General features: G+C 37.4%; 2 protein-coding genes across 4 annotated transcripts in view; one reads left to right on the forward strand and one right to left on the reverse strand.

The window, feature by feature from the left end:
- Window positions 1-354: 354 nt before the first annotated feature.
- Window positions 355-1,442, reverse strand: CAPZA3 (capping actin protein of muscle Z-line subunit alpha 3). Its single transcript, XM_012785517.3, has one exon. It carries the CDS (start codon window positions 1,269-1,271, stop codon window positions 372-374), a length of 900 nt encoding a protein of 299 aa, XP_012640971.1. The 5' UTR covers window positions 1,272-1,442; the 3' UTR covers window positions 355-371.
- Window positions 1,443-1,482: 40 nt separating this feature from the next.
- PLCZ1 (phospholipase C zeta 1) overlaps window positions 1,483-14,201 on the forward strand; it is a 50,658-nt gene continuing 37,939 nt past the window's right edge. For all 3 annotated transcript variants that reach the window (XM_012785513.2, XM_020287612.2, XM_076006835.1), the window contains exons 1-3: window positions 1,483-1,611; window positions 2,032-2,189; window positions 3,925-4,048. In XM_012785513.2, coding sequence (XP_012640967.1) covers window positions 2,128-2,189; window positions 3,925-4,048 — 186 coding nt within the window. In that variant the 5' untranslated portion in view covers window positions 1,483-1,611; window positions 2,032-2,127. The remainder of the gene's footprint in view (window positions 1,612-2,031; window positions 2,190-3,924; window positions 4,049-14,201) is intronic.

The following is a 14,201-nucleotide window of genomic DNA, read 5'->3' on the forward strand; positions in this document are numbered from 1 at the left end:
CATCCTTTTCAGTTCAAAAGAAAGTAAAAAGTCATTCCTAAATACACACATACATACACACTCACATAGCTTTACCCCTGGCCACCTCTATAATATTTCTGGAGTGTCATCTTCTATAAAACTATTGTAGATTTTAACAAATGTCTCTGATTTTTGATGGTCACCGCTATGAAATACATTCACTCTACTCTTTCTTGCCTTATTGCTAAATATTCCCTGAGTAAAATTAGTTGTTACACATTTTCTTATTTAAAACTGCATTGACTGAGTGATAGGCATCTCCAGGGGCTGCTCACCTTTAGGAAAATGTTAATAATTATTCTCCAGAAATATGACCAAGTCAAATCGAGACAATTACCAGGAGCAGTCCTTTATATTATCCAGTTGCACAACACACTTCTTGAATAAATGACATATCCTAATTTAGGATACATCACCAGATTCAAGTCAGAGAGTATCCTCTGCCAGTCAATAAGAGTGCGGGTCACTGGAAGATCCCTTCGTAGAATTTTTCTCAGGGCTTCGTTTGATAGCTCCTGTAGTTCTTCTAGGACCGCAGCTTGAAATTTATTCTCTTGGTCTTCCACAAGCCTTGCAAAACTTAGAGCCAGCTGAGCTTGGTTGACTATTTCCAAGCTTTCTTTCACATCCTTGGAGATTTCAACATGAAGGTTGACACACCTGAAGAAGTGAGCTTGCACAAAAATTCTTCCAGTCACTAACGTTAGAAAAGGGTTCACCTGGAAAATCCATTTAGATTTCCAAAGACCATTCCAGCATTGTCCTGATTCATAGTTGTGATCCTCAATGCAAGCTATCAAGAACTCCCTATTTTTGATAGTTTTTCTCAGCACGTTGCAATTTCCTGCTGGGTAGTGATCACTCACATACAGTTTTAAGGCACACAGAACAACAGTTCTCAGGTATTCTGTCTCATTCCGAATGATACCGTGACTTTGGATGTCTCTTAACTGATTTTGAAGCAGGTCAAATTTGAAAGAAAGTTTGCTCTGATAGTCAAAAAACCGGTAGTTACCCATTACATTGTGGTGAGACAAGAGTACTGGATTTCCATCGATGCGGAGTGGCACAGAATATTTTTGGCAGTGTTGGTGGCCTGCACACTCACCTTGATGGTGCATAAGTTTTTCATCACGGATAAGCAGACAGAGATCATCAAAGGCGTTTACAAATTCCCCTGGAGGAGCCTGTATTAACAGTCTGCGAATTACTCTTTCTTTCTCCTTCCTGCTTAGCAAACTAAGTGACATGTTTGGTTGCGGCAGAAGCAAAGCTTCTGAAATGAAGAGTATTCAAAGGATGAGAAAACATTCCATGAGACACCTTTCCCATCAAGGTGTTAAACATTCAAGCTTAAGATTATTATGTTCGACCATGAAGGCAGGTAGTCTGACAAGCTCTGAGTCTCCTGATGAAGTCATAAAGACGCTTCCTCTATGAAGTGTGGAACTTTTGATGACATCACAATGGATGCGCAGACCGAAAGGAAAAAATGACAGTCACCTGACAGCGTGGTGCCCAGCCAACCAGCTATACCTAATTTTGAAGATTTTAAGAACTTAGGCTCCTGAACAGCCTTCTTCAAAAGTGGTGTGTCTCTGTGTGTGCATTTTGTGTTGTCAGGAATCTAGGGAAGCAGGCCAGAGTTTCTAGAGAGTGTTTGACAGCATTTCTCACTGTCAGGAATCACAGTGGCTTCCATTTGTACCTCAGCTCTCAGAGGAGCTGCTCAAACCCACTGGAAGCACATTCTGATAAAAGGTTTGAGGGGTTTAAACAACACAGGAAAAATAAAACGAGATACAACGGAAGGTCATAGAAAAATGCCAGAATAGCAAGAAAAGCTACAAATTCTACACATCATGGGTTTGGAGATGGTCAGAGCATAAGCAAGAAGCCAAAAAGTTTCAGGGACCATATCTTGCATTCTGTTTTTGTGGGATTTAAGCGTGAGCTCGCTTCAAAGAACAAAGGCAACAAACCACTGTGTGTTCTCTGCTTTATCCCTAGAAAAGTGGTGACAGTGGCAACAGCCAATGAATATCAAGAGATTCTTTTCCTCAAAGGGGCAGAGTTAATTGTATTTGGAACCTGTGACAACACCTAATGGGGAGAGACTTCAAAGACAGGAGAATCAGCACATCAAGTCCTGGAAGTGTGGAAACGAAATATCCATTCAGAGGTTCTTTCTGTTCCTCTTTCCTCATCTTTCTCTGGATTTATCCTCTTTGTTTGACTCTCTTATTCTTTTTGAAGAGTCCTGAATGTAAGTCCCTCTCATTTAAGGTTGAACTGCTTCTTCCACATCTGTCCTGAGCTTTTCTGAGTTTCCCTGGATTCCAGTATCTTTTTCTTATAAGAACATGAACTTTGCCTTATTAAGTCACAGCCATTAAATTGTAGGGCTTCTCATTAGTTCTAACAACCTGAAACTGAGCAGAGTTTTGAACAATTTTTACCTGTACCTTTCATGATTTTATAGATTGTCATTACTTCATTCATCCTTAGTTTTTCAAATTGTAGTGTCCTGATTTCTATAGTTTGTATATAATGAGTAAGTTTGTTTGTTTTAGTTTTCTCTCTCATACCAAATATATATTTACTGTGATATTTTTAACCCTCTTTCTATGGTACTTAAAATGTTGCTTTTTGGGGGTGTGTGTGTAGCTGGATATTTGACTAATGTAGTAATAATAATTATAACAGTCATGGTTACTATTTTTTTTTTTGAAGATTTAAAAAGCAGTTTTATTCTCATTTTTAAACTTTATATATTTCCCTTTTCCCCCTTCCCTTTCCCCTTCCCCTTCCCTTTCCCCTTCCCCTTCCCCTTCCCCTTCCCCTTCCCCTTCCCCTTCCCTTCCCTTCCCTTCCCTCTGTCTTTCTTTCTTTCATTCTACTCACCCTTGACAACCAGGGTGAAGATGGGGAAGATTTTATCCGGATCTCAGCGGGGTGGGGGAGGGTCCCTCTTGAAAAAATCTGTAAATTTTCGGTGGTCTAGAGCTTTTGCTTCAGGGCAGTATTGGGCCTATCTTCCCTTGGGTTGTTGGGGGTCTCTGAGACCCCTCGGAGGCAACACCTGAATCTTTTGTTTTTTGACATTCTTGACATTTGTTCCAGTGAGTCTGGCTCTGCTCAAGGCCTGGCCTCCAACTAGCGCAGGACGTCCTGTCCTGTCGCGACAAAACGTCGCTTTCCTGGGCAGGAGTGCTGTGGTTGGTGGGTCTTAGCCGAGCCCCGCTGTGTGCCAGGCTCTGTTCTAGGCCCTGAGGTGGGGGCACAGCCACAGGCTCCCCACGCTCCTGGAACTTTCAGTCTAGCGGTGGAGACAGACCACAAACAACATGAGTAACAGGTGTCATGTTAGAAGTGCTCCATGGTTACTATTTTATTGAATACTCAGTAGCAGAAACTATGTTCAGTGACATGTTATGAACTCATTAAATGTTTCCACTTTCTTTAAGATTAAGAATTAGTTTACCCACATTTCTGGACAAGTGAACTAAAGCTGAGAGAGATCAAGTGAGATGATGATCTTGAAGACCAGCTGTCTCCAAAGTTCATGCCTTCAGGCAATAGACTGTAGTAATGTTTTAACATATTTCCCAAGTAATAACTTTATTTCTCAAATTTTTATTTTTATTTTTGTATTTTTAGTGTGCTACGACCTTTTTCATGCCTTAACTATAGCATAGTAACTACTTAATTTGTTTGTTTTAAATATTATTTATCATATAATTATGTTGTCATTTACTTTAAGTGCAAGACAGATTATTCTTTAAAAATAAAAATAAGTACAGTAAACTGAAGGAAGAGCAAATATTTATTTAGGAACTTTAAATACTCAATGACTTTTCAGTGACTCAGTGGGAATTTCCTTAACTTTTTTGTTCTTCATACATGGTTTTGGTCGAAGATTCAGGATGAATTTAGAGGTGGAAAAATTAATCTAGAAAAAACTCAGAAATTACTTGAAAAATTAGATGTTCAGTGCAATAGTATTCATGTGAAACATATTTTCAAGGTAAGATGATATCTGCCCCCTGCCTCTCCTACCTTAGGAAAGACTTGATTCAATATAAGTAAATGTTAATAGCTTCTAGAATGTTTTTGTACAAAAAATATGAAAAACTAGTCTCTTATGAATAAAAGCAATTAATTATGCTAATTATATTTACAATCAAGATGGAGAAAATTGAAGTAGGAGGCAAAATTAGTTGTAGATAAAATTTAAAATAATATGAGACTATTAGTTTAGAATAATTTCCTGAGCATAAGGAATGCTCACATCAAATCTAAGATTGATTGTATAATTAGATCAAAATAATATAAATGATGAAATGGTAAATGGATTGGTAATCAGTGATTTATATATAACTAAGCCCAAAGTTAGCAGAGGGGAGGAAATAATAAAGATTAACACAGAAATAAAATAGAAAATAAAAAATAATAGAAGAAGAAATTGTGCAACTAAGTTTTGATTTTTGAAAGGACAAACAAAACTGACAAACTCTTAGCAAGACTAAGAAAGAAAGAAAGAAAGCTCAAATAAATAAAATCAGAAGTGAAAGAGAAGACATTACAACTGATCCCACAGAAATAAAAAAGATCATAGGAATTATTATGAACAATCATATACCAAAAAACTGGACAACCTGCAAAAATATCTCCATATATTCCTAGAAATATACAATCTGTCAAGACTGAATCAAGAAGAACTGGAAAGCTTGAGCAGACCAATAACAAATAAGGAGACTGAATCAGTAATCAAAAACCTCTCAACAAAGGAAAGCCCAGGACCAAATGGTTTCATAGATGAATTCTACCAAAGATTTAAAGAATTAATACCAACCCTCTTTAAATATTTCCAAAAAATAGAAGAGGGAACACTTTCAATCTTATTTTATAAGGTCAGCATCACCCTGATAATAAAGCTGGACAAAGACACCACAAAAAATGAAAACTATAGGCAAGTGTTTCTGATGGAAATAGATGAAATATTCCTCAACAAAATACTAGCAAATCAAATTCAACAGCACTTTAAAAGGATCACACACCATGCCCAAATGGTATCTATCCCTGACATGCAAGGATGGTTGAATGTACAAAAATCAATCAATGTGATATACCACATTAACAGAAAGAAAGAGGAAAAAACCCATGATAATCTTAAAAATACAGAATTTGATGAAATTTAACACACTTCCATGATAATAGCTCTCAACAAATTACCTTAACACAATAAAGGCCATATATGAAAAGCCCATAGCCAACACCATATTTAATGATAAAAAACTGTAAGACTTTCCTCTAAGATTTGGAACATAGAACTGGAAGTTCTAGTCAGAGCAATTAAGAAAATGAAATAAAAGGCATTCAGATTGTAAAGGCAGAAGTAAAATCATCTCCTTTTAGAGGTGGCATGATCTGATGTGTAGAAAACCCTAAAGATTTTGCCAAAAAACAATTAAAACTAATAAATTCAGTAAAGTTGCAAGATACAAAATCAATGTGCAAAACTATTCAAACAAGAAATCAAAAAAAAATCTCATTTATGTTAATATCAAAAGGAATAAAATACTTAGGAATAAACTTAACCATGGAATGTGAAAAAGTTGTACGCCAAGGCTATAAAACATTAAAATAAATGTAAAAATAGGCAAATAAATGTAATACATTCCATGTTATACTAATATGTCCATACTACTACCCAGGGCAATCTACAGATGCAATGCAATTTGTATGAAAATCCCAATGACTTTTTTTTAAAGAATGAAAAACATTCCTAAAATTCACACTGAACCAAAACAAACAAACAAACAAACAAACAAACTAACTAACTAACAAGAAAAAAACACCCTGGTTTCAAAATATATTAAAAAACTGCAGAAATCAAAACAGTATGGTATGAGCACAAAAACAGACATATAGACCAAAGGAGCAGAATACAGAGCCCAGAAATAAATCTATTCATATACAATCAACCAATCTTCTACAAAGGTGCTAAGAATACACAATGGGGAAAGGATGGTCTCTTTAATATAAAGGAAAACTGGATATTCATATGCAAAAAAATGAAATTGGATCTTATCTTACACCATGAACAAAGATCTAAGTTGTCTTAAAGACCTAAACATAATACCTGAAACTACGTAATTCTAGAAGAAAACAGGAAAAAAGCTTCATGACATTGGTCTTGGCAATAATTTCTTGGATATGACATCAAAGGCACAGGTAACAAAAGCAAAATAGACAAGTGGGATTAAATCAAACTAAATGCCTTCTGCATAGCAAGGGAAATAATCAACAAAATGCAAAGGCAATTTATATATCCCTTAACAATTATTATGTGTTAACTAAAAAAAAAAAAAGGGCCCAACCGTTGCTATTATTCATATTTAAATGTGTTTCTTGACTATTCTGTTTTCTGTTTGTTCTGTTAAACTCATACCACACTACATAGGACCATCATTTACGTTTTCTGGTAATGCTATAGTGAAATCTTTTCCAATACATTTGGTTGACTCCTATTACCAACCAACATTTCTGAGTGAAAATTAGGATCACTTTGCAAAATTCCACTAGAACTGGAATTTTACTGGCTATAATGGGAAAATATAAACTGAATTATAGATACTAAAAGAAGAAAAAAGGCAATCTACAGAATAGGAGGTAATATTTACAAACCACATATCTGAGAAAAGGTTGATATCTAACCTATATAAGGAAGTCCCACAACTCAACACCAAAAAATGAAATAACCTGATTTAAAAATATGCAAAAGAATTATATAGACATTTCTCAAACGGCCAAAAAGCATGTAAAAAGATGCTGAATATCCCTAGCCATCAGGGAAATGCAAATCAAACCACATGAGATATCACTTCATACCTGTTAGAGTGTTTATTATTTAGGAAAAAAAACCCCAGAAGTGTTGGCAAAGATATGAAGAAAAGGGAACTCTTGAACACTGTTGGTGGGAATAAAGATTAGTGCAGCCACTAGGGAAAACAGTATAAAGGTTCCTCAAAAAATTAAAAATGAAACTACCATATGATCCAGTAATCCCATTTCTGGGTATATAGCCCAAATCAAGAGATTTCTTCACTCCCATGTTCAATGCAGCATTATTTACAATAGCCAAGATACGGAAACAGCCGGAGTGTCCGTTGGCAGAAGAATGAATGAAGAAAATGTGGTATATACATAGAATGGAATATTAGTCACCTTAGAAAAGAAGGAAATCTTGCCATTTGGGACAACATGGGTAAACCTAGAGGACATTATACTAAGCGAAATAAGCCAGACACAAAAGGGCAAATACTACATGATAACACTTGTGTGAGGAATCTAAAATAGTCAAACTTACCAAAGCAGGGAGTAGAATGATGGTTGCCGGGGGGTTGGAGGGAGGGAGAAACAAGGAAGTATTAGTCAGAAAGCATAGTTTCTGCTACACAACCAGAATAAGTCCTAGAGAGCTACTGTACAGCATAGTGCCTATAGTAAATGACACTACATTGCATACTTAAAATTTGCTAAGAGGGTAGATCTTATGTTGAATGCTCTTACACACACACAACTAATAAAGAGGGCAGAAAGTGGTGGGGAACCTGCTACCTTGGGGCCACTTATGGCTTTCTGGATCCTTCAGCGTGGCCTTTGGACTGAATCCAATTTTACAGAACAAATCCGTTTAATAAAGGGATTTGTTCTGTGAAGTTTGGATTCGGTCGATGGGCCACAGCTGGGGATCTGACCCAGTTGGGGATTTGAACATGTGGCCTTGAGACCACAGGCTCCCCACCCCTGTGAGAAACCCGTGCCCCAGATCCTGTTTGTTTATAGAAAGACTAGCAGAATGGAAATGTGGCTCAATTCTGTCACTAGACGACAGAGAGAGGATCGTGAATAAAAGGAAGAAAAGCCAGTGTTTTAACTGAGCTTTGTAGTAGGGAGATGGCAAATTTCTTGGAGAATCAGGCAAGAATGCTAGACTGGCCAATCCAGATAGTTAGGAACACAGAAATCTTGCATATGATTTTGTTCTTTGAAAGTGAGTACCCAGATAACTCAATCTATGTTAAATTGCTCTCGTTAACACAAACTGGGGAGGGTGTGACATTCACTCTCCTTGCAAGCTAACCAGGTAGCCGGATGTAGCTTCATGAATGCTGGCAGAGGCAGGCTCATGGGTCAGAGAAAAATGACAGCTTATTACTCACAAAAATAACAGTTACCAGAGTATTAGCATTTTGATGTCATGCCTCCAAGCCCCAGTTCCTAAAATGTGATAGAAAGAAGACCAGGAGACACACACATTGGGTTGCGTTACTGGAGAGGAACCTTAGTCTTTGGGAATCCAGATTTTTTTTTTTTTTTTTTTTAAAAAGAGTCTCACTCTGTTGCCTGGGCTCGAGTGCCGTGGTGTCAGCCTAGCTCACAGCAACCTCCGAGTCCTGGGTTTAAGCAATCCTCCTGCCTCAGTCTCCTGAGTAGCTGGGACTACAGGCATGTGCCACCATGCCTGGCTAATTTTTTATGCATATTTTTAGTTATAGAAAATATACATTGGCCGATTAATTTCTTTCTATTTATAGTAGAGACAGGGTCTCGCTCTTGCTCAGGCTGGTTTTGAACTCCTAACCTTGAGCAATCTTCCTGCCTCAGCCTCCCAGAGTGCTAGGATTATAGGCGTGAGCCACTGTGCCTGCCCTAGGAATCCAGATTTTTTATGACGGGCAGTAAGCCTGTCTGATCTTTGCTCCAGAGAACATCATCATCATTATTATGGTGGACAATAAACAAAAACTACTTTTTCCTCTGGAAGGAGACACTTTTGACCAAAGCTGTTCGCTATATAAACATCTTTGAAAAGCCGGTCCCCCAAAGATGTGGTCAATATCTTTGTTCAGAAAATGTATGGAAACAAAAGAGACCCATGGAGAACTGTCTTCCAACAATCACTACTCTCAATAAGATTTAGCTGCCAAGTTCACAAACCACAAAAAGGAGCTTCAAAAACGGAAAGCTGTCATTCTCAGGAGACTGCTGCAGTGAAAGACAAAAATTTCGGACTTGTTTCTATGAATCCAAGTAGTGTGTGCTGCTGTAAGCTATCAGAATTTTAGTCAATTCATAGCTCATAATACATTTGAAGGACACAAGTTTTTGTGAATGATCTTTGCATGTTGGATTTTCCCCTCAATGGTCTCTTCAGAAACGGCTGTGTGCTTCCTGTTTTCATAAAATTCACATTCAACACAATATAGAGGCAGTGATATATTGAAATTTGTATCCAGTGTGCTGAAATATTGTGAATATTATTCACTGATCACCAGGTTGCTTTGAAATTATCTTCAGGATAGAGATATCTGTTTCAGGTGGAATTGAATAAAACAAATGCCATGTTTAAATGCATTATGTGGGCTGAGCGCGGTGGCTCATGCCTGTAATCCTAGCACTCTGGGAGGCTGAGGCGGGCGGATTGCTCGAGGTCAGGAGTTCGAAACCAGCCTGAGCAAGAGTGAGACCCCCCCGTCTCTACTAAAAATAGAAAGAAATTAATTGGCCAACTAATATATATAGGAAAAGTTAGCCGAGCATGGTGGCGCATGCCTGTAGTCCCAGCTACTCGGGAGGCTGAGGCAGGAAGATTGCTTGAGCCCAGGAGATTGAGGTTGCTGTGAGCTAGGCTGACGCCATGGCACTCACTCTAGCCTGGGCAACAAAGCGAGACTCTCTCTCAAAAAAAAAAAAAAGAAGAAAAAGGAAAAAAAAATAAATGCATTATGTGGAATGCTCAATAGTTATAAAATTATAGAAATAGCTCACCAATTGAAAATTATGATTATTTGGACATGGGCAGGCCTCAGGGTCTATTATTTAGCAACACCTTTTTGGAATGACTAGGAAAACAATGTTAATTATAAAAATTAGAGGGACAGTGTTTGCTTAGCATACTTACTTCAAAAACCTCTTTAAAATGACCTTAAGTACTTTAAAAGCATAAATTACATGTAAACAGGGCTAATAATCACAATAAACTATTCTTATCTATTAAAATAATTCTAGGTCTTCTAATAGATCACTTTGTTGCGTTAGGCTAAATTGCCATGCTGCATTAAAATGTTGATTAAACAGAATGCTTCAGGAAGGATTGGCTAACTGAATTTTGTGGATAGCTGGAAATTAAGCTTCTTAAACATTCAACTCTTTTTGCTTCCACTCTTGTTGCTAATCTTTCCACACTTCATGGGTGCACATTTTGCCAGAGTAAATAGAATGTAGTAAATCTTACTTTGGTGAACAAAATCTTCTAGTGTTTCAGAGCACAGAGATTCTTGGCTCTAATAGATCCTAGCTGTGTAGTTCTTGGCAAGTTGAAAATCTCTCTGAGATTTCTTAATCTGTGAATACTATCATAGTTATCTCACAGGATTGTTCTGAATATTAAATAAGACATATATGAATGTACCTAGTACCAGGCATGGCAAAAAGTGGGCACTCAATAAATATATGTTGAAGCTACATAGGTTATGATTGTTTGAAAAAACACAAAGTTGTATTACATTTATTCATTTCCTAAGGAGCTCACATAAATTCTGACATGAATTTATTTTCTTGCAAGGTGACTTTTTATTATAAATTTGGGTAAAGAACATATAACTTTATGATCTTGGCAATATATTCTGAACTTCTTTCTGCAAGATTAATTATTGATTCATGGCTCAAGCAGCAATTCCCTAAGTTTTTTTAATCCCTTTAGTAAAAAAAAATCTTTATTACTTTTATCATGCCATAGTCTTTAATTTATGGCATTTAACATATTTTGTATGAAATATTACATGTCATTTTAATACATGTAGCTAGTCTTAGATTGCACTTTTGATTGTTGGCTGAGTATGAAATACTATCCTTTATAATTTCAAGAATTTGTTATTGTAAGATTTGCCTTAAGTCTTCAAATTCTCTAAGCAATTAACAACCATTATTAAATCTATAGTATGTGCATGACACTCTGCAGGAAACTGTGGATTGTGAAAAATGAATAAAGTGTTATCTCTTTCTTATAGGCAGCAAAAGGAATGCAGAAATTACTATTTTATAAGTAGGTTATACTAAATCTCATGGGTAATACTAACAGGGAACCTCAGAAGAAAGAAACTTTATTTAATTTGGGCTTTTATAGAAGATGCCATGTGGAGGTGGCATTCTTGATGGAACTTAAAGAATAAGAAGCAATATGTGTGGAGTACATGCAAGGAGTGCTTGGAGAATAAAAATTAATCATGACTGGAGTACAGGATGCATAAAGGGAAGTGGTAAGAAATACTTGCAAATGCCAGTTACGGACAGACGATGGAACCTTCAATGGTAGACCATGGAAATGGATTTCCTTTTTTTTTTTTTTTTTTTTTTGAGACGATCTCCCTCTGTCACACCAGGTAGAGTGCAGTGGGCATCAGCCTAGCTCACAGCAACCTCAAACTCCTGGGCTCAAACAATCCTCATTTCTTAGCCTCCTCAGTAGCTGGGACTACAGGCCTGTGCCCCTATGCCTGGCTAATTTTTCTATTTCTTTTGTAGAGGAGGGGTCTTGCTCTTGCTCAGGTTAGTCTCAAACTCTGGCCTCAAGCAGTCTTCCTGCCTTGGCCTCCCGAAGTGCTAGGATTACAGGTGTGAGCCACTGAACCTTTTGTAGGTGATGGGTAGCCATGGACATTATTTGGAATAAAGAAATATTACATATTAGGATAAATAATCTGGCAGCTGTGTAGAATGGGTTGAAAGACAGAAGTCAGAGAGAGGTAATTTATTTCTCCAACGCCTCTGCCTTACAAATCTACAACCTGGAATCAACTCAGCCACTTAAGTTCTGTTTGGTTATCCCTCAAGTTCATGGTTTCCTACCTTAGTTGGTCCTCCACAATCTAAACTTGTTTTTTAGTCTCATCCAAAAATATAAATAGCACTATATCCTCTTCTAAATGTTACATTCTCTCTTTTAAGCAATAAACTAAAAGAATCCTTTACATTTCTTACTCCACTTGTTCAATGATCCATTACAATAAGTTTTGCTTCCACACCTATCTTAAAAACCCTTTTATGCTTAAAATGCTAAATCCACTGGTTACCTTTCCTGTGCATTTCAATTATCTACCTTTTCTTAATCTCTGTTTTGACTCCTATTACATCATTCTTTCCTCATTTTGTTTTGAGATCTTTGACCATTCTTTCTCCACCTGTCATGCCAACACCCTTTCTACTCTCCTTTTAAAGTTAAGCTCTTTATTTCTTTCCTTTTCCTTACAAACTCTTCCTGAGCAATCTTATTGACTCTTTTTTTTTTTTTTTTAAATTATTTTTTTTTATTTTGGCATATTATGGGGGTACAGATTTTAAGGTTTCAATAAATGCCCCTTTCCCCCCCTCCCCCCAAAAGTCTGAGTCTCCATCATGACCATCCCCCAGATGGTGCACATCTCACTCACTATGTATGTATATACCCGCCCCCCTCCCCCCTCCCACCTGCCCAATACCCTATTACTGTAGCACCTATGTGTCCACTTAGGTGCTACTCAGTTAATACCAGTTTGCTGGAGAATATATCTGGTGCTTGTTTTTCCATTCTTGGGATACTTCACTTAGTAGTATGGGTTCCAGCTCTAACCAGGAAAATATAAGGTGTGCTATATCACCATTGTTTCTTAGAGCTGAACTTATTGACTCTTAATGGCTTTACCTACTTCTTAAATAGGAACAAGTTTTGAGTGTTCTACATTGAACAACAAAGCTATATAGATGCTACCATTTGTTTATCATCTGCCGTATTATAAGCATTAAGTTTTTGCACATATTATCTTAACAGATATCTGAGGAAGCTGTTAGCTTTTTTTTTAAAGCACATAAGTATTAAGGATAATGATGTTGAAATAGTTTGTTCATATCTCACATCACAGTAGGAACTCATATTGAGGTCTGACTTCAAAATTCTTATTGTGTTTTCTTCTATAACATATCACTTTCCTCCGTCTCTACCCCATTGCCTACTGGCTGTCCCTGCTTCAACGTCCCATAGATACTTCAAATTTAGTATGTTTAAAATGAAACTTATCTTTCCCTTCAAAACAGTCTGTCCTCGTCTATTTCTTTTCTTGGTGATAGCAATACCATTTTCTCAGTCATCCAAGCCAGAAATTAGACAGATTCCCAGACTCCTCCTCTTACCTCATGTCCATGTCAAATTTCAAATCATTTTGGTTCTATATCCTTCCTACACTAAGTCAGTTGTTCCTGAACTACTTGCTACTCAAAGTGTGGTTCTCAGGCCGGAATCTTTGGCCCCCTCAAGAGCTTGTTAGAAATGCAAACCCAGACGTACTGATGATGACTGCATTTCAAGTCCCTAGGTGACTCATATATGTATCAAAGCTTGAAAAGGCCTACAGACTGGTTTCTTTGCTTTTAATCCCAACATCTACCTTCTATATAGCTGCCAGAGCTACCTTCTAAAAAAATAATCTATGTGATTTTTCTCCCTAAAGCTTATCAATAACTTCTAAAACGTATCAATAACTAAAGCTTATCAATAACTCCTCATTGTTTCTGAAAGAAGTCTGAGCCTCTCCAGGCTTAGAGCTTATCCCAGCCATCATAACATCTGATACTGCTCTTCTCTCACCTTTGTGCATGTATTTACTCCAGTCCCAACACCTAGAATGAAGTCCGTTCCTTCTCCCTTTTGGGCAAACACATTCCTTCTCATCTTTGAAGACTGACCTCTAAGACCACTTTTCCTGTAAAGATTCTCTTTTGGCCCTCCAGGAAGAATCGTCCAACGTTATTGCATCTTCTCTCTACAGGGTGGAAATTGTGGCACCTCTATCTCTTTCATTGCCTGCTCTCCGTTTCTGGACTGGAAGCTTCCAGAGGGCAATGATGATGTATTACCTTGGCACCCTTATTACCCAGTGTAGTATCTGACTGACATACAGCGTTTCCCTGAAAATAAGACAGGGTCTTATATTTATTTTTCCTCAAGAAGACACCCTAGGGCTTATTTTCAGGGGATGCGTTATTTTCCCCTCAAAGCCTCAGCTTGCAGCACGCACAGGATGGCCGAGTCCTGATAGGGGGAGCCGACCTTGTTGGTGGGGCTGCCCGCACCTTTCTGG

Source organism: Microcebus murinus, chromosome 10 (genome assembly GCF_040939455.1).
Source record: "Microcebus murinus isolate Inina chromosome 10, M.murinus_Inina_mat1.0, whole genome shotgun sequence".
NCBI lineage: Eukaryota > Metazoa > Chordata > Mammalia > Primates > Cheirogaleidae > Microcebus > Microcebus murinus.